Below are 17,772 nucleotides of genomic sequence, written 5' to 3' on the forward strand. Positions count from 1 at the left end.
AAATCTTTCAATTGGCTATCATTTGTAGCAATTAATTTCCAACAGTCTTCTCATTCTTCGCACGCCAACTAAAAATTTGCTAACCATACACTTCAGTCTGATTTCTAAGTTTCTTGTCTCTTATTAATCAATGAGGTAAAAAAACTGATCCCTACCCGTCATTGAACGGTCCCTGTCATAAACCATTTCCCTATCATTATCTGCCAGAGTGAGTTGAATGGTCGTAGGTCGACGTCTGTTTATTTCCGTGACATTGGTTAATGTGTACGTACATGGTACAAACTGATGGTAATTGTCTAACATACAACAACCATGATGCAAGTAACTCAACATTTTCATGTCGTCAATTACGGGTCATTTAAAATTCATAAGGGATAATTATTGATTTCTATCGCAAACACAATGACCTTCATATCTTTGTTATACCTTTATGCAATAGTCCCAGCTGATACACGCATTCAACATGTTCGTTATAGAATAATGTGAATAAACGTTTGTGTATTTAAATTTAGAAGCTTCCAACAGTTGTTTCTAATGTGGAAGTGTGACCGTCCGTACGCATAATACTGGAATATATGACACTAGGGGTGAGCGATGGATAAAGGATCGAGACTGGCGTAGTCCACAAAAAATTGTTATCATCCCTAGATGTCAAAAATCGATTTTCAAAATTTTGAAAAATTCATATACAACTTGCGACAAATCATAGAAGGTAAATTTTCGAGTTTTCAGCCTCCCACCTATTTCGACCTCTACCAAAAAACGTCTTTGAGATCTTTGCTAGCTGTATTAGTCCTATTCTATTAATTGGAGTCTAATGCAACAGAAAAAAATAAAATCCGGAAGAATTTTGTCGGAAAAGTCTACTTCGCGAGTCGTCAAAGTTCGCCGACTATGAAAAAATGAGTGGATCTTGAACTTGAAAATTCAAAAATTCATCTAAAAAAATAGATCTAGAACAGAAAAGTTTTTGAAAATGATCTGAGAAACGTTTCTGTCGTGAGGGTTTGTTTGACCTAAAATTGGGGCAAAATGCCTCAACTGAGAAAATCGAATTTTTCATAGACGGCGAACTTTCACGACTCACGAAATAGTACATTTCGTACCTAGGACTAAAAGTCTTTTTTAGCGTGTGAGAAGTTTCCAGACAGAGCGGAAGACGAGGTCTGGAATCGAATACGCTAAAAAAGCCTTTTGGTCCGTGGTCGGGTCCTAGGTATGAAAAAGACTTTTCCGACAAACTTCTTCCGGATTTTATTTTATTCTGTTGCATTGGACTCTAATTAATAGAATAGTATAACAATTTTTTGCGGACTACGACAGTCTCGATCCTTTATCCATCGCACACCCCTAATATGACACAGATTTGCTGGTACTTACAAGACGAAATTCTTGGAAATTTGGATAGAGCGTCAGTATAATTGTGTAATAAATTTTTGTCTGAAGCGGCACTATATAGGGTCAATACCAATGAGTGACTGAATTCAGAACAATTCCGTCCTTGGAATCGAAGCGACTTTTTTTTGTAACAATTGAAAAAAGCAACGACATTTTGCGTGAAAGAATTTATTACACCAAATCAATAACACAAATATCACATTTCGTTTTTTTGTTTTTTCGTTTTGTTATTATGTAAAGGAAAACTACTGATCAATTCAATTATACATTTTCATCGTTTTTCGGTTTCAAATTGAACACGTTAGCAGTAAAGACAAGTCACTGCAAAGACAACAAAATATTTTATTTATACAAAAATTCCATTTGCTCTTCCTGAATCGATAAATTAAATACTTGGTCGATTAGCTTAATATACAATTAATTAAATCACAAAACATCCCTGAACTTGTCGTGATCGAGAAAAAAAAACGTAAAAATATTTCCGATAAGCTAAGAGACAAGGCTATTGGTTACATTAAGTTTGTCGATTTTTTCGGTGCTTATCGATAATTTAGTGACTATGTCAGCCGGAGCTCCTTGCAAATTAAGCATTTTCAGTTTCGGTGCACAGATTCCATTGTGTTCAACACTTGCTATGACAATCGCCGACGTGAACATTGCGAATAATGTGACCCAAAATACAATCATCATGACTTTACGCAGCGTTACCCAGTACGGATCGTGTACGTATGTCATCAGTTGATCGCGTGTAAGACCGCTCCAGGGTCTGTAAACAAAAAAAAAACAAAAATTGATAAAAAGGAGATTCAGTCAGATAAGGGTAGATGATGATTTTGTCACAATGAAAAATGGAAAGTTCAGAATGTCTTGGGTACACTAACAGTCAAATCGGTAAGGTTTGATTAGAATAACATTATTTTTGGGGAACTATCTGGAATTTTGATAATTAAAGTCCTCAATAATAAGTCTGACACAAACTTCTTAATTCCTACTACGTAATATTATTCGGAATTTCAATTCATAAAAATTACCAAAACTTACCTGATCCACATTACCCTCCATAATTTCAGCACAGCAGTTTTTCTCTGAATTTTTTACTTTGGGACGTCGTAGCCAGAGTGTATGATATCGTTCACATAGTAATTATTGCATCTAATTGGTGTATCCTCGACAAAGGGTTTTCTGGGCCACATTTCAAGTTTGAGAATTTCTAAGTTCATATTGCCTAGATTGTGCGAGATCTAATAATTCCAATTACCGGTAATGAAATTGGGTGATGTCATTTCTTAAAGACTCCACTACAATAAACGTCACTCCTTTAAGAAAACCCCATCTTCGAGATTATTTGCTTCCGACAACAACAAAAAAGTAAAATAAATAAGAAAAGAGACAATAAAATTGATAACGACTCATTTCAATGTTAAAGATTCGCATTGTCTGGTCGTAAGACTTTTCTTAATTTCCTTTTTTATCTCCTGTGTGTATAGTTGGTTGAATGATAGTTGATTGTAAATATTGCTGATGCAATTCTTCGAAAAATCTACTCATAAAGAGTTGATTGATAGTGGTATCAAAAGTCGTTACATATTTACAATTTGAAGCCACACTAGTGAGCAACAATCTTATTTTAAAGGAGGTTATAGTCACTTTCAAGGTTATAGCTAGTGCTAGAGTAAAACGTTTGTTCAATCAAATTTCAATCTAATTTTGATTTAGTTATTTTACCAGCTTAGATCCACACCGCTCGAGTGTAATGGTCTTGTATGTTACCATGGTAAAACTGTACAAGCACAATAGTAAGTTACATTGGATGCAGCGAAATTAATTCATTACATGACGTAACAATTATGTCATAAAACAACGCACTTCAAGTGCGTTGCACAAAAACAAAGTAAGTTGCTCAAAAACACAACGAGAGACATCAAAGAGTTGTTTCCGAAGTAATCAAGTAATGAAGTACGTAGCAGCATCCAATGAATTCTGCTTTACTACCTAAAATGCTTTTCACATAGAAAAATAAACAGAAAATAGTCAATATGTAAAGGATCCTTTTCGGAGAGGTAATGGTCAACTTTCGCATCGGGTAGGTAGTAAAAAAATTTTTTTTAAATATTATACAACCAAAGAAGAACAACGGTCCATATTTGATTTTTCATTAAATTCAAGATGACGTATGGTAGAATTCATGTAACAGTTGTGATTGTATGCAAGTTTTATACATTAATCGGTGTAGTGCAGAAAAATTAATTGCTAAATCGTACCACAAAATTGTTGCTTCATGTGATTGTTATTTGATTCGAACTAACAATTCTCTCTACTGTTCTGATGGTGGGAAATCAAGGTTCACTACAAACCAAATGATTTGGAAACGAGATCTGGACAATATACTTTTACGAACACAAAACATTTTATCTAGCAAGTCTGTGATGCCATTTACATCGAAGACGGTAGTTAAGTGCCCATTCCACTTAAAAAAAGTACGCCGTGAGAGAGCCGTTAGAGCGCCGTGAGAGAGCAAACTGTCAAAAAAACAAAGAAAAATTGAAAAAATTCAATTTTGTCTCTCACACGGAGTACTTTTTTTGGTAAGAGGAAACTAAGCATTAATCTCGCGAATGAAGCATCTTTTTAGAAGTTTTAGAAGGTCAACTCTTTCTTTTAGAATCCTGAAACAGATAATCATTTACCGGTATTGCTTAGGATTATGCTTCTCTTTGTGTGGAACTTCTAATGGATCCACTTGATTATAATAAATGAAGTTTTATGAATAATTTGCAAAGTCTCTTCACACTTATATTGGATCTTTGCATGGTCCCAGTGGGATGAAAATTCCACCGGCATGGTCATGGTCTACAAATGAATCATCCGTTTTTACAAATTAGAAGTTGTAGGACGGAATAATGTATGGGCTCTCAATACATTATTCCGTCCTACACGCATTGAATTTTGTTCAATATTTTGTTACATTTAGCAAATGGACACATTTGCTTTTTCGTCCTTTGTCTGTGAGCGTGAAAATTAGCCCAGGCCCCAGGGATAGACCTAGTCAGTTATATTTCAGACGACGAATAAATTCTAAAAGGGGTCTTAACGGACCAATACAACCACGGCAGAGTAAAAGTAACCCTGGCAGGAGCGGTTCATTATGGAAACGTCAAATGAGGGACCTAATCCTTTGTATGAAAATGAACTCAAATGAACACTGACATAAGTTGAAAAATTTAATTCGCAAAAAACATAGGCCTACTAGATTATTCAGGTCCCTAGTCAAACAAGCGCGCTCCTGCCTGGGTTACTTTTACTCTGCCGTGATACAACGCACTTCAAGCAAAAGTGCTTCAAATGACAGCTGCCAAATAGACAACTATTTTGTATGAACAATCCACCTACATTTTTTTACAGTGCAAATATTTGTTCGATACACTGTTCAGTTTCAGTACTCTATTTAGAGCACCACTCACGCTTGAAGTGCGTTGATCAATACCAAAAATTTGAAATCAGTCAACAGTGTATGCTTCTATAAACAACGGAATAAGGTGGTATTTTGACAGCGTCAACAGCGTATTGCGTGAACCTATGAAACTAAAAGTGCGTGACTCTCCGCCTATGAAATGTTGAGCCTCATTGATCAACTCATAAACAGAGAATGGTATACTGTAAAACGTACCCATGTCTCTCTTTGCCATTTTGATAAATTTCAAATAAAATGTCAGTATTTCAATCAAAACAAAAATGTGTAAACAGATCTCAAGTGTGCACGTATGTGTTAATGGAAATATTTCGATTTGTTTGTTGGTTTGTTGACAACAATGTTTATTGGATTGTATGTAACTAAAGAACTCCAAATTGAATTAAACCGACAACTGTTAAGTTTACATTGAGACAAAGTAGTAAAAGTGATAGCTTAATGAAATGAATTGAATTTCATCAATGAGCACAAGAGTTGGAATTTGCTACAGGGCTTATTTTGAGAATTAAACCTCTAAAAAGAACCCGAAAAATAAAAAATAAAAATGTCAGACATATTCGAAATTTTTCGGAATTCATTAGGTCTGAAGTATTTTTGATTCATTTCTTGGCTATTATAACATGAATTAAAATCAAATCATTGTAAAGAAAGAAATCCTAATTTCGAACATGATCTAACCCGAGAACTTTGTTGAATACAATACAATGCTAATTGTTAGGTAATGAATTGTTGTGAAATAAACCATCGCCGACACTTACTCTTCCTCTATGTCTGAAATCTGTTTTGGAATGGTAACCACCACCATTGACTCCTTCACCTTATCTTGTAGAATCAGATTATTGTGAAGAAGACTGGTTTTCTCTGTTGCCATTTTTCTGTTTGTCACGGACACAACACTTTTATTTTATAAACAAAACCCCAATAAAACTGCAATCTATTTCGAAATTTAACTCAACTTTTTAATCAAAAAAAATATTGCAATTTTACGTAATAGTGTCAGTCTGGGGACACGTTATACTCCTTCTTTCACGACTGAACGACTGAACAAGAAATATGGAAATGAAATCGAACAGAATGTATTAAATGCTTAAAATTTTAATCTACACATTCGGTTACGGTGCGATCGTTTTTGGGTTTTTGTTATTTGCTTGTATGATGTGTGTGATATGTCTACAGATGTACTGTTGTGCATAATGGAACTGATAAGAGAAATTGGATTTTTTTTTCTGTTTATGTGTAAAACTTCAACTCACACTGTGCTAATTGCAGCGACAACCAGTGGCAACAACAAAATGTATTATTATGTCATTTCATGATGGTTCAATTAAGTTTGAGCTCTTATCAATGTGCCATGTTTTTATTTGCATAAAAAGGTGCGGATTTTATAACACTAACGATAGCAGTTTCTATTATTTGTCTCTTTTTCAAATCTAATGTCTGTTAGACAGTTGAAAACGAGATTTGATTTATGTGGGCTTTGTTTATTTTTACTATTATTTCAGCGTTTAGCATTCAGCGTTTACTTACGCCTCGTTAGGGAGTAGGGGTGTGTAAAAAATCTATCAAAAACGTAGATCTCATAAATTTTTGGAGTTTTGAAATTATGTTGGTAAAGTTTTCACAACAGTAAACGTTGTGATACCTAACCAAAAGAAAATTCAGGTGAGATAAACCTAAACTGTATTTGTGGTGCTGGGACATTTTTTGTTGAGGTGTGTGGGAAGATTGTACTTCGAGCCGAAGGCGAGTAATATATCCCAAACGCCTCAACCAAAATTTCCCAATCAAACATTACAGTGCTTTGTTGTCTTGCGCTCAGAAAAAGTAAAAAAAATGATTTCGTTTACACGGTAATGACGCATTTTCTGGCCGCAAGACAACAAAATCCATCACAGAATTTGGGATATAAATGAAAATTATCGGCCTTGCCTCAGATCAATAAAATTCACAGTTTTCATCAATTTCTAAGCTAATTTAATATGGCTGTCAATTATCACATGCGCCCGCGTATGAGTAGAAAATACAATAAACAAACCGCTGGCATTTGATATTGACATTAAAACACATTTAAAATGTAAAATACAGTGGCTGAGAAATTTGCAAGTGTACTTCGGTCGAAAATTAATAAATTACAGCACAAAATATCCAAAATGTTTATTTTGACAATTTGGACGCCTTCGGTGCGGTACAAAACGTCAAAACCGTCAAAATAAACATTTTGGACAAAGGTGTGTAAAATTTACTATTACACAATGACTTCGTATCGTATTTCCAACGTTGTTTAGGAAATACGTTGTTCCTAACTTATACTACAAAGATTTTTTTTGATTGTAAAAAAAATAACTAGAAATAGAAAATAACTAGTTTACCTTCCTAGACACACAATGCGTCGAATAGTAATATTTTACATAACAAGGGATAAAAAGGCAGTCTCGTCTCGTTTACATGTGTTTATTGGCCTCGGCTTCGCCTCGAATCAACAAAATACTCACATAAACTCTACTTTTCATTTTAATGTAAGAATCAATTTTCGCATAGACAAGCAATAAAATAGAATACAGTGCATGCTGCTGGCATGATTCCTCAATTCGGAAACAATTTTGAGATACTCGCAAACTCACTCGTGTGTTGATGAGCAACTTGCTTCGGTAACTGTTAGTTTCGACAAATGTAGTTACATACCTCGCCTTCGGCTAGGATTTGTAAACTCTACACTTGTCTCAACTAACAGTTACAGAAGCTTGTTGTGCGGTTTCTCTTATCTCAAAATTGTTCCCTCATGTAATGAATAATTTTCGCAGCATGCACTGGAACCTACATGCTTTCGAAACCTAAACCAAATTTCTTGTTTGTAAAATGACATGTTTTTGAGCTTGAAGTCAATTTAATTTTCATGTGTCGGGGCCGAAAATGAGGGAGTTTCGATATTTTTCTCAGGTTTTCGACCCCTTACATGAAAAATTTTTTGAGTATCTGTTTTGGACAATTGATTTTAGGCACTTTCGCATGATACAACTCGCGAAATTGCCTAAAAACAATCGTCCAAAACAGATACACAAATAACTATTTCATCCGAATTGTTTTAATAAGCCACTTTTGACCCCTATAGAAAGTTAAAGTATTTATTCAAATAAACATTATTTGAGGTCGGTCCTTGCTTGTTGTATTTTGTCAAAGAAATAAGAGAAATTCGAAAGGTTCCATAATTTTCGAATCCTTTTATTTCGCTGTAGAATATTTACTGGGGTCATGCCCCATCTTTTTTCACTGAACTATTTCCAAATCAAATACTTTTTATATTGAAATGAACAAAACCTCTAAAAGATCGTGTTAAGTGGAAACATTCTATTTTTTAAATATATATTTTATATGTTTAATTTTAATATTTTTTGTTTAATTTATGCGTAATTGAGCTACCATTAAATTTAAAAGAAAAAAGTGCCAAGCCAAACAAATAAACCAAGACAAACCCAGTCTTTATTTGTAGTTTGATAATAATAACAATTGGAGACTGATTACTACAAAAATCTTTCTTCAAGTAATCTTACCATGGTGGCTAAGAAAGGACTTGCCTAAGCCAAGTACTTGGGTGTGTTTGACTGAGCTGTGGCTATAATAAAAACGACATTTTGCCATTGCTATTATACATATAACTTAGATGAATTCAATCGCAACGATTATTTGTAATTCTACACTTTTTTAACAGAATAATGTGTCCAATACGAAAACATTCGCATAATACGTGAATTATGTACATTGTGTACACATATTGCATGCATGAAAGAAACCTTTGAAATTTCATTCAAACAGTGTGATCATAAATGAAGTATGGTTATCATTGAGTCGTTGAACTAACAAACTGTTCACGGTATGAATGGTTATTTCGTAAAGGACGGATCCCGTCTTGTTACCCTGTTTGTTTGCTGTGCTGCAAAGGTAAACCAACTTCGAAACATATCAAGTTTTATCACCCAACCTCATATCGTATATCATTTCCAATTCGGTTTCTTCTCGTTTCTCGTAATTAGTCTTACCTTAGCTAGATAACGAATGGTATGTTACACAACCGATTGTTTCTGAATTCTTACCAGTTCTGAGTGAATATGTAAAACGGGTCGTTGCCACTGGATTAATTGAATCGAATCGTTAAAATGATTGATGAACGGACATCTTTATTCGGTGATACAAGAGCCGGTCCGTCGTATGTATTTCCGGGCAGACATCCGCGAACTCAAGTTCGACAGATCAAACGATTTCAATGTTGTATCTGCACATCGTTCATGTGAGTATTAGATCAGACATGTACTACTGCATCTGTAACTCTAACTCGAATTATTGATTTCCTTGGTGTAGATGTGTTGTTGTAATGGCATTGATAATTGCTATAACATACTCGTTGTCTGATGATCGTAGTAATATCGATCCGCCTATTAACACAGCAACTGAAGCACGGACTAGTGCAGCAACTGATGATGGCATAGTGAATCCAGACAGAATACTGAATGAATCGGAAATTTTCACAATATTGCTGGGAACGAATTGGCCGTTAACCGGTAACAACTTTGTTGTTTCCATCATATGCCAGATTTTGCACAGAAACGTTGAAGTTTAGTTAAAATCTAAATTTGTTTGTCAACAGACGAGGCACCAACGAAGTGGCAACTACCTGCACTGACACCCGAAGAAATGAAAAGTGCTCAGTATGTAGGTGTTAAGGCCCTAGGCGATCGAGAATTATTGGAGGAGAATACATCGTCACCCGAAATAAATTCACCGTCGTACCGACATCAAAGGGCTGTCAGTACCACACTAGAAGCCAGAATTTTGACCAAGCGAGGATTCGTGGAGAATCACATGACCAAAGAGATTGCAACAAAGTAAATTCGTAATTTGACATGCAATTGATAAAATGAATTTCAAAACATAATCGAATATAGGCATTCCGTTGAGAAACCGGCCAATAGGTGGAACATCGGTCACGGGGTGTTGATCGCATTGGATGCTCCCAACTTAGAAGTTAACTGTGATTTTAATTCAAAGTATCGAAATGCAAATGGTACTTGTAACAATAGGGATTTTCCATTAATCTATGGCGTAGCCATGCAACCATTTCGAAGGTTTGTTTGATTCAAAATGTTTCCGAATTTTCCGAACAGTTTTCACTAAAATGTTGCTTAACTAGCATGATGTCTCTTTAAACAGTTGAATATCTTTTATACTCATATGCGTACTATAAAGCTTTATTACGACAGTGTCTTCTCAGCACTCCAATGTATTATGAGAAGCGGTGATTTCATGAAGCTTTTCTGATTCAAAAGCTTTTTGTTTGTGAGCTTTATCGCACCACAACAAGCTTGGAAGTCTACTGTACCGACTCCAAGCAATGTTTGAATAATGACTCAAATTAAACAACTTTTGCGTCATTTCATACAAAGCTCAATGATGCACAACAATTTTGTTATTTTCAATGTCGGAAGCAATTTAATCAGCACAACATTTAATGCATTTTAATTAGCAGTACGAGCGTAATTGACTGATAAATGAAAATACAAAAAAAAGGAATAATGTTGCAATGACTGAGAAGACATTGAAAATAATTTCTTTAAGATAACAATTCCCGCTACATTTCGCAGAGCACTGCAACCAGATTATGCCGATGGAATATCAGCACCACGTCGCACCAGTGACAATGGAACGCTCCCATCGGCCAGAAAAATTTCGACCAAAATTCATCGTCCCTCATATTCGAGTGATCCCAATTTTACGGTCATGCTGGCTGTATTTGGACAATTTCTAGATCATGATATCACAGCTACCGCACTGAATCAAGGTTCCTTTCTTTACCCATCAAAGAAATGTTTCCTTTCAAAGTAAAATTTTAACTCGGCAGGACAAGATGGTGCTCCAATCGATTGCTGCGATCCGACAAAACCTGTGCACCCCGAATGCTTTCCCGTAGAAATAGGACCGGATGATCCGAATTTCATTAAGTATAACGTAACGTGTATGAATTTCATACGCTCAGCGCCAGCACCTACTGGTCATTTCGGTCCACGAGAACAGTTAAATCAAGCAACTGCCTTCATTGATGGTTCAGTTGTCTATGGGGCAACGGACAAACGAACCCAATCATTGAGATCAAGTAATTCTCTACATTCATTTGTTCGCTTGTTCGTTTTCAGATTGAATTAAAAAAGTTCCTTTGTGCAGATGAGAACGGACTGCTTCGAATGTACAATACGCCAGATAATCGAACATTATTGCCAGTGTCAACGGATCCGACAGACGGTTGCAATGAAGCCGAAATGAATGCGAAGGGGAGATATTGCTTCGAATCGGGCGACACACGAGCAAATGAAAATTTGCACTTAACGTCGATGCATGTAATATGGGCCCGCCAGCATAATTTTTTGGCAACGAATTTGCGTGCCTTAAACCCGGAATGGACGAATGACATCGTATTTGAGGAAGCAAAACGAATTCTCGGTGCGCAATTACAGCACATAACGTACAATGAATTTTTGCCGGTTCTGTTGGGTAATTTCGTTGGGTGGTCTTTATGTTTGCAACGGTTTCAGTTATTCAGTCATTCGTAGGTAGGGAATACAGTAAAAATGTTGGCATCTTGACAGATCCAGAGACCAGAATCGATCATTACGACTCAACCGTTGATGCATCTATTGCGAATGTGTTTGCCGCTTGTGCATTTCGATTTGCTCACACACTATTGCCAGTAAGAAGTTTTTTTCTCAGAATTTTCAGAATTTTTTGTCATTCTCTACGGTTGATTGTATTGCAATTAGAGTATGATGAAATGGACCAACGCAAATTCAACCGAGTACATTGAACTACATAAGATGCTCTTCAATCCATACTCGTTGTGGGGTAATGGTGGACTAGATTCGGCGATTGCCAGTGCCATTCAGACGAATCTGGCCAAATCCGATCAATATTTCACCACTGAACTAACAGACAAACTATTCCAAAAGAACGCCAACAATTCATCAAAGCCACAGCCGAGAAATGCAAATCTGGACTTGGTGTCGTTAAACATCCAAAGGGGTCGAGACCACGGCCTTCCGGCCTATCATGAATGGCGAAAATATTGCAATCTACCGACCGTTGATTCCTGGGACACAATGCAGTATGCAGTCGATGCTGATTCATTGGCTAATATGAAAACGGTCTACAAGTAAGTCGTTGCCATAATCGAAAGGTAAATTGACGGTACAATTGGTTCTTTGTAGAGATGCGGTCGATGTCGATTTATATACCGGTGCGTTAAGTGAGAAGCCAATGGAAGGAGCAATTATCGGTCCGCTTTTGTCGTGTTTGATAACAGATCAATTTTTGCGCATCAAAAAAGGAGATTCACATTGGTATGAAAGGCCTGTAGGACCTCAACGCTTTTCGGCCGGTAAGATTGATGAGTTGGCTTCTAATTCAGTATGATACTGAACCAAATTACAAATTTCGTCGTTTAGATCAATTGAAACAAATTTACAACACAACACTGGCGTCCATCATATGCCGCAATTCGGATGCCGTAGAACATTCGCAACCGTTCGTCATGCAGCAGATAAGAACTGACAATGAAGTCACGAATTGTCAACTGTTGGACACATTCGATTTTTCGCCTTGGGTCTACGATCCGTTGGCCAAGTCGATTGGAAATTTCGTAAAAGTTCAAAGGAACCAAATTAGAGCCGTCAATGTGATTACCAATACCAGTTCAGTTTCTGAACCAAATAAGCGAATAAATTTGTAATTGAAAATTGTTTTCGTTTTCTTACAATTTGGATCTTGAACAGGGGCGCCGACTTGTGTTTTGGTTGTTGGGTGCGAGATCTCTGTACAGTGATTTTCACGATAGCGAATCTAGCAACTTAATTTAATATCAAGAGAAAGTGCAAGACCTGGTTCTCAGTGATTTGTAAATCTAACAGAGAAATATGTATTCTCCCATCGTAGTAATAATATAGTCGAGAAATCTAAAGCTAAGAACAAACTATAACAAAAGGACGCATGAGTGCGTACAGAGGTTTTCCTTTAAGAAATTGCCTGTCTAAACCGAACCAAAAACTCTAGTTTTCCAGCAGAACGTCATAAAATAAGGCTACATTCGTCCAAATAGATAGGGTTCGCCAAAAAACTAAAATGAAGTGATCGTATTGCAATCCAGATTGAGTCAATAATGTCTAAGTCGTCTAAGTTGTAGAACATACTTCTTCATGAAAATATTACGGAATAACTACATTCACTTAATTTTGTTCAAGCCTTCTTTTGACAATCTAACTTCATTTTATATATTATTTTGGTGGAAAATTTGAGTTGAAATTTCCGGTTTTTCATCTCTATTCTGGACATGTATATCGACATAAGAGAAAAATTGCTCGTATGCATGTTTTCCATTTTTTATGCAACTGTCGTCTAATGGTCGGAGTGGTTCAGGTAAAGTAAAACTTGAATCGGAATCTCATTTACCTGATCTTAACAGGGTGGCTTCCGGTTAAAGAAAATGAAACTGGCCTGAAAAAATCAGGTTGGCTCGAAAGTAGTTTCAGGTTGACTTCCATTTTGACAACAAGTCAAAAAGTTAACATTTCAGGTTTCAGCTTATACTTACAAGTCGTACTCGTACCCAATCCAGGTCGCCCTCGCCCTGACCAAAAGTCCTGACATACTATTTCTTTTTCATGCTTGCTATGGGAACCGAAAGTAAAAATGTCAATTTTGAGGGGCGAAAGTAAACATTTTTCTACTTTCGGTTCCCATAGCAAGCATGAAAAACTCAATACGTCACATGGAAAAGTACTTTCGGACCTTTGTCCTTGTGACGTAGATGACTATTTCTACAAAAGTATTCTTCATAGCCTTTGTCATATTCCTCGTATGATTTTATTTTTAAACATATCGTCTGTAATATAGATGACTATTTCTGCACGTTTCTTCTCGGTTCTACATTAGGAAAGTGCTGAAGTGGAACACCAAGCTAAGACAAAACTAATACAAAAACTACAATTCCAGACAACTCACACAGAAACGTTATTATTATTGCTTGTGAAGGTTCGAAAAGTGTCTGAAGGCTTTTTTTGTTTCAATTCAGAAACAGTGGCAATAATGTTAGTTTATTTAATTAAGAGAAATATCAAATATCTGTTGGGTGCTACGCACCCAACGAATCTTGGTGTCGGGTGCTTGAGCACCCAACGCCACCTAGAAGTCGGCGCCCCTGATCTTGAAACGATGTGCTAGATTCTAGATGAGACTGTGGAAAATCGTGCAAGTTTCAGTCAGCTCTGAAATCTTTAAATATTAAGCTCCTAAAAGTCTGAAAACGTTTTCACAAATTCGCTTAAAAACGGTTTAACTATTTTTCTAAAACACCAATTTTTACTGAAATTGAAACGTAAGTCCAGAGTGCAAGGAGATTAAATTGATTGGATCGTAGCAAGGAATTCACAATATGAATGCAGTAGCTTTACCTTTACATTTGAACAGTAACAATTGAATGTAACAACCACATCAACATCAACTAGCACAGTGTGTGGTGCAACAGACCTTAATTCAACATGAGAAGTGGAGGCAAATTTTACATTTACGAATGTTGTTAATCAGATTGTACAAGGTTTTACCAAAATTACTGACGTTCATGCGAACCCTTCGGTACAGTAGAGCCCAAGGCACCCAGACTACGAGAATAGGTGATGCAGTGCAGAACAGATTGAGGTTGTAATCAGAAGACAATGGAATTATAGTGGTAATGGAAAATGGTTTAAAAATTGGGTGTCGTGGAAGCAAGGAAACTTTTATAGACAGATATCGATTTTAAGAAGGTCAGACAACCGGGGATATTTGAGGAACAGGGCTGATAAGTATTTGAAGTTATAGAGCGCTAGTATCTCTACCAATACCCAACAAATTACTTTTTTTAATTGTTTCCGTAGAAGTGGCACTGTAAAGGTGTCGTATCAACCATCCCAGAATGCGCAGATACAATTTTTCAGGCAATTCTCTAACTTTCGTCCCCGTAACATATAAAGTCATTCTCTCACACAGCAAAACCAAATAATATCTTAGTAATATTGATTTATGGCCTTTTCAACGAATTACGTTTGTTCTGCTACGATTACCAGTTCTTTAAGATCAGTAAGGATTTTGCTTTATACCTTGAAATATAAAAGAAGTCATCTGTAGTCGTCTCTATCGATAAAAATAAACGATGAGCTCAGGCTAGTGTGTTTTCTTATATACAAAAATGTGTAATAAAACTAATGAAGTAAATGATTTGGTATCATCACAAACGATGGTATGGGAGCGACTGTTTATTATTTTCAAAATTTCTATTTGATTTAAGAAGTCTGGAAGATTTCACGCATGAAAATTTTGGTTGCCTTTCACACAAAACCAGTCGACAGACGTCCAATGCCACTGACGGAAGGATGTTATGTCCATCGATGTTTCTTTTCTCGTTTTGATATAAGGTTTACATTCTTCCACCTTTGGTTCTTATTCAGTCCGCAGGTAGCATCTACAAATTTTCACAAACAAAGAGCATATCTAGGATCAGGGCAGAACTGGCTATGAAAGGCACACTGGGTGATGCATGTGCAAAAAAAATATAATCAAATGGCCCGATAAATTGAATCTTTTATAAAAAAAAAATTAAAAAGTTGTATGGGCAGTCCGGACCTGTCTAGGATAGTTCACCAATCTATTACTTGAATTTGATTTGATCCAAGTATTTTTGAAAGACTCATTATTCACTTTTTCACAGATCATGCAGTCGTCAAAGTTTCTTCATTTCTCAAATGATACATTTTCCTTGCCCTGGTCTCAGCTAAGATTTTTTGGTGTTGTTGCTACTGTCCAATGATTAATTAGGGCTTCACCGTGGCAGTAATGCTCTGACATTGGTAATGACTCGATAATATTAAAACGCAGTTTGATTAGTAAATACCAGTTTGTTTGATATTTTTATTTACAGTTAATCACCACCATACAATTATTACTTCTTGTTTTTTGTTTTTTTTTTTTCGTGTACCGTACAATAATTTTTCGTAATTTTCATTTTTATTATTGAACAAAACATCATTTTCTTTGTGTGTCATCAGTTTGGTTATAATGCAATTAAAATTTTTTTAAATATTTTTTTTTTGTTTGTTTTGGTTTTAATTATAATTTCTCATTTCATTTATTCGTTTTACTGAATGTTGTGTTATATAGAGATTTATAGCATGTTGATACAAATGTTTTTTTTTCTTACTCATTGATAAACCATTCATTCATTCGATTAAACATTTCAAAATTTGAGTTTTAAATGTGTGAACCTACCGACATGTAAAGGCGAGACGAATTATTAGCACGAAACTTATTTTCAATCGGAACAAAATTTTACGTTACACAAAAACGGTCCCGTATACAACACTAGCTGTATTCAAAATTTAGATTGTTAACAAAACGTTATGACAGAACGATATGGGTCTAACGGTATTTCGAATAAACCTATTTGTAAAGCAGTGATTATTTGCGCTTCAATTGAAAGTAAATAGCCTGCACATGAATCTGTCTCGTCTAATTGAGTAGTGTAATGAATATAATTGCTTTCGCCATTTAAACTAGAAACTTTTGTTAAATATTTCAAATTGGAAATGGGAAGAAAAAATTTCTTTTTTGATAAATTAATTTAGTCATCGAGAATTGGGATGAAAATCTGGTTGCTCTTTTTTTTAAACATTAAAATTTCAAGACATTTCCAACAGTACAGTCCACTCACGGGGAATGATATCAATTTGATTTATTTGGAGCTGCAGCTTTGTTGTTTTATTGTGCAGTCGCGTTCAGAATGAAATTTTACTATTTCCGCAGTGTATTTTACCATATTTTGACAATGGTTCCGTAACATCTCAACGCAAAAAATTGGACATCTACTACGCAACGAAAGTACATAGCTGTAGCTTCGAAAAAGCTATTTCATTGCTAATATTCAATGAACGTCTAAATGTTAAGTGTAGATATTGGTATTTTCGCTCAGAGTTTTATTGACCTGGTATCTGTGACTGTTAAGTATCGAAACATTTTCTATGCTCTGTTTTCCTAACGACATTCATCAACGAACGAATATTGTGTTTTGAAGTAGTTATAGAGGGATAGCGCTAGTTTCATTTTTTGACAATTAGTTTTCAGACCAACAAAGCTTAAAAATTCGGTATAGAATTTCAATTGCTGTTGCCTTCTCTTTTTTAAGATCAGGTGGACATCGTTAAACTGTTGAGGAATTATAGATTTTTACTCCGGATCGAATTTTTGGTCTAATACGTAATTGAACATTTTTGAGTTGACTGGTGCGCTTCTGGCCGTTACCTTTGGTGCGAGCTTCCAACTATCCACTCGTCAAAATAAAAATGTCCTAACAAGAACAGTAATCATGTATGTATGTTGTCCTAGTTTGGCGTCAGTACTTCCGTGAATGCTTAATGTTATGGAGACAACTGCTGCGTCAGACACCTCCCAACTTCAGACTCTGAAGGTTTTTCGATTTTCTTTAAAAAATTGTTACATTTTTTTTGGAAGGAAGTCTATCGAAAAAGTAAAGTGTTCAAATATATCCGCTAGGTAGTAATTTCCTTTCTTTTCTTTCGTTCTTCTTTTTAATATTTTAATTTTGCTTTTTTTTTCTTATATTGTTTTGAATACTGTATTTTAGATAATAATTTAGGCGCTAAACTTGATCTGTTTTTCTTTTAAGATATAATTTTTTTGTTTTGAGATTTCTGTAACTTTTTTTGTTGTTGTATTACTTTTGCTGCTTACATTTTTCTCTCTCTATCTCTTTCGCTCGCTCTCTTTTCGGATATAAATAACGTAATAATATATTTTTTATATTTTTTTTTCGTTTTTCTTTT

General features: G+C 35.5%; 2 protein-coding genes across 3 annotated transcripts; one reads left to right on the forward strand and one right to left on the reverse strand.

The window, feature by feature from the left end:
* Positions 1-1,550: 1,550 nt before the first annotated feature.
* LOC119067467 lies at positions 1,551-6,048 on the reverse strand. The gene is made up of 2 exons (XM_037170455.1): positions 5,626-6,048; positions 1,551-2,164 (listed from the first exon to the last, which is right to left on the reverse strand). Exons 1-2 carry the CDS (start codon positions 5,736-5,738, stop codon positions 1,888-1,890), a joined length of 390 nt encoding a protein of 129 aa, XP_037026350.1. The 5' UTR covers positions 5,739-6,048; the 3' UTR covers positions 1,551-1,887.
* On the forward strand, positions 3,063-12,642 carry LOC119067466 (peroxidasin). 2 transcript variants are annotated; one of them, XM_037170454.1, is made up of 12 exons: positions 3,063-3,077; positions 8,959-9,149; positions 9,221-9,420; positions 9,507-9,744; positions 9,805-9,984; positions 10,501-10,697; positions 10,758-11,009; positions 11,078-11,404; positions 11,464-11,600; positions 11,671-12,059; positions 12,115-12,284; positions 12,352-12,642. In XM_037170454.1, the coding sequence occupies exons 2-12, from the start codon at positions 9,019-9,021 to the stop codon at positions 12,633-12,635; spliced, it is 2,505 nt and encodes an 834-aa protein (XP_037026349.1). In that variant the 5' UTR covers positions 3,063-3,077; positions 8,959-9,018; the 3' UTR covers positions 12,636-12,642. The 2 variants fall into 2 exon arrangements, with proteins under 2 accessions (XP_037026349.1, XP_037026348.1); XM_037170453.1 differs by lacking the exon at positions 3,063-3,077 and having other exon boundaries at positions 8,864-9,149.
* The last annotated feature ends 5,130 nt before the right edge of the window (positions 12,643-17,772 follow it).

Source organism: Bradysia coprophila, assembly GCF_014529535.1.
Source record: "Bradysia coprophila strain Holo2 chromosome X unlocalized genomic scaffold, BU_Bcop_v1 contig_12, whole genome shotgun sequence".
NCBI lineage: Eukaryota > Metazoa > Arthropoda > Insecta > Diptera > Sciaridae > Bradysia > Bradysia coprophila.

Bases quoted from the DNA above. Each gene is read 5' to 3' on its own strand.
- LOC119067467 (XM_037170455.1), bottom strand. From the start codon at position 5,738: ATGGCAACAGAGAAAACCAGTCTTCTTCACAATAATCTGATTCTACAA. The intron at 2,165-5,625 runs GTAAGTGTCGGC...TTTTGTTTACAG, and splicing joins ATTTCAGACATAGAGGAAGA to ACCCTGGAGCGGTCTTACAC.
- LOC119067466 (XM_037170454.1), top strand. From the start codon at position 9,019: ATGATTGATGAACGGACATCTTTATTCGGTGATACAAGAGCCGGTCCG. The intron at 10,698-10,757 runs GTTCCTTTCTTT...TTAACTCGGCAG, and splicing joins AGCTACCGCACTGAATCAAG to GACAAGATGGTGCTCCAATC. The intron at 12,285-12,351 runs GTAAGATTGATG...TTCGTCGTTTAG, and splicing joins ACCTCAACGCTTTTCGGCCG to ATCAATTGAAACAAATTTAC.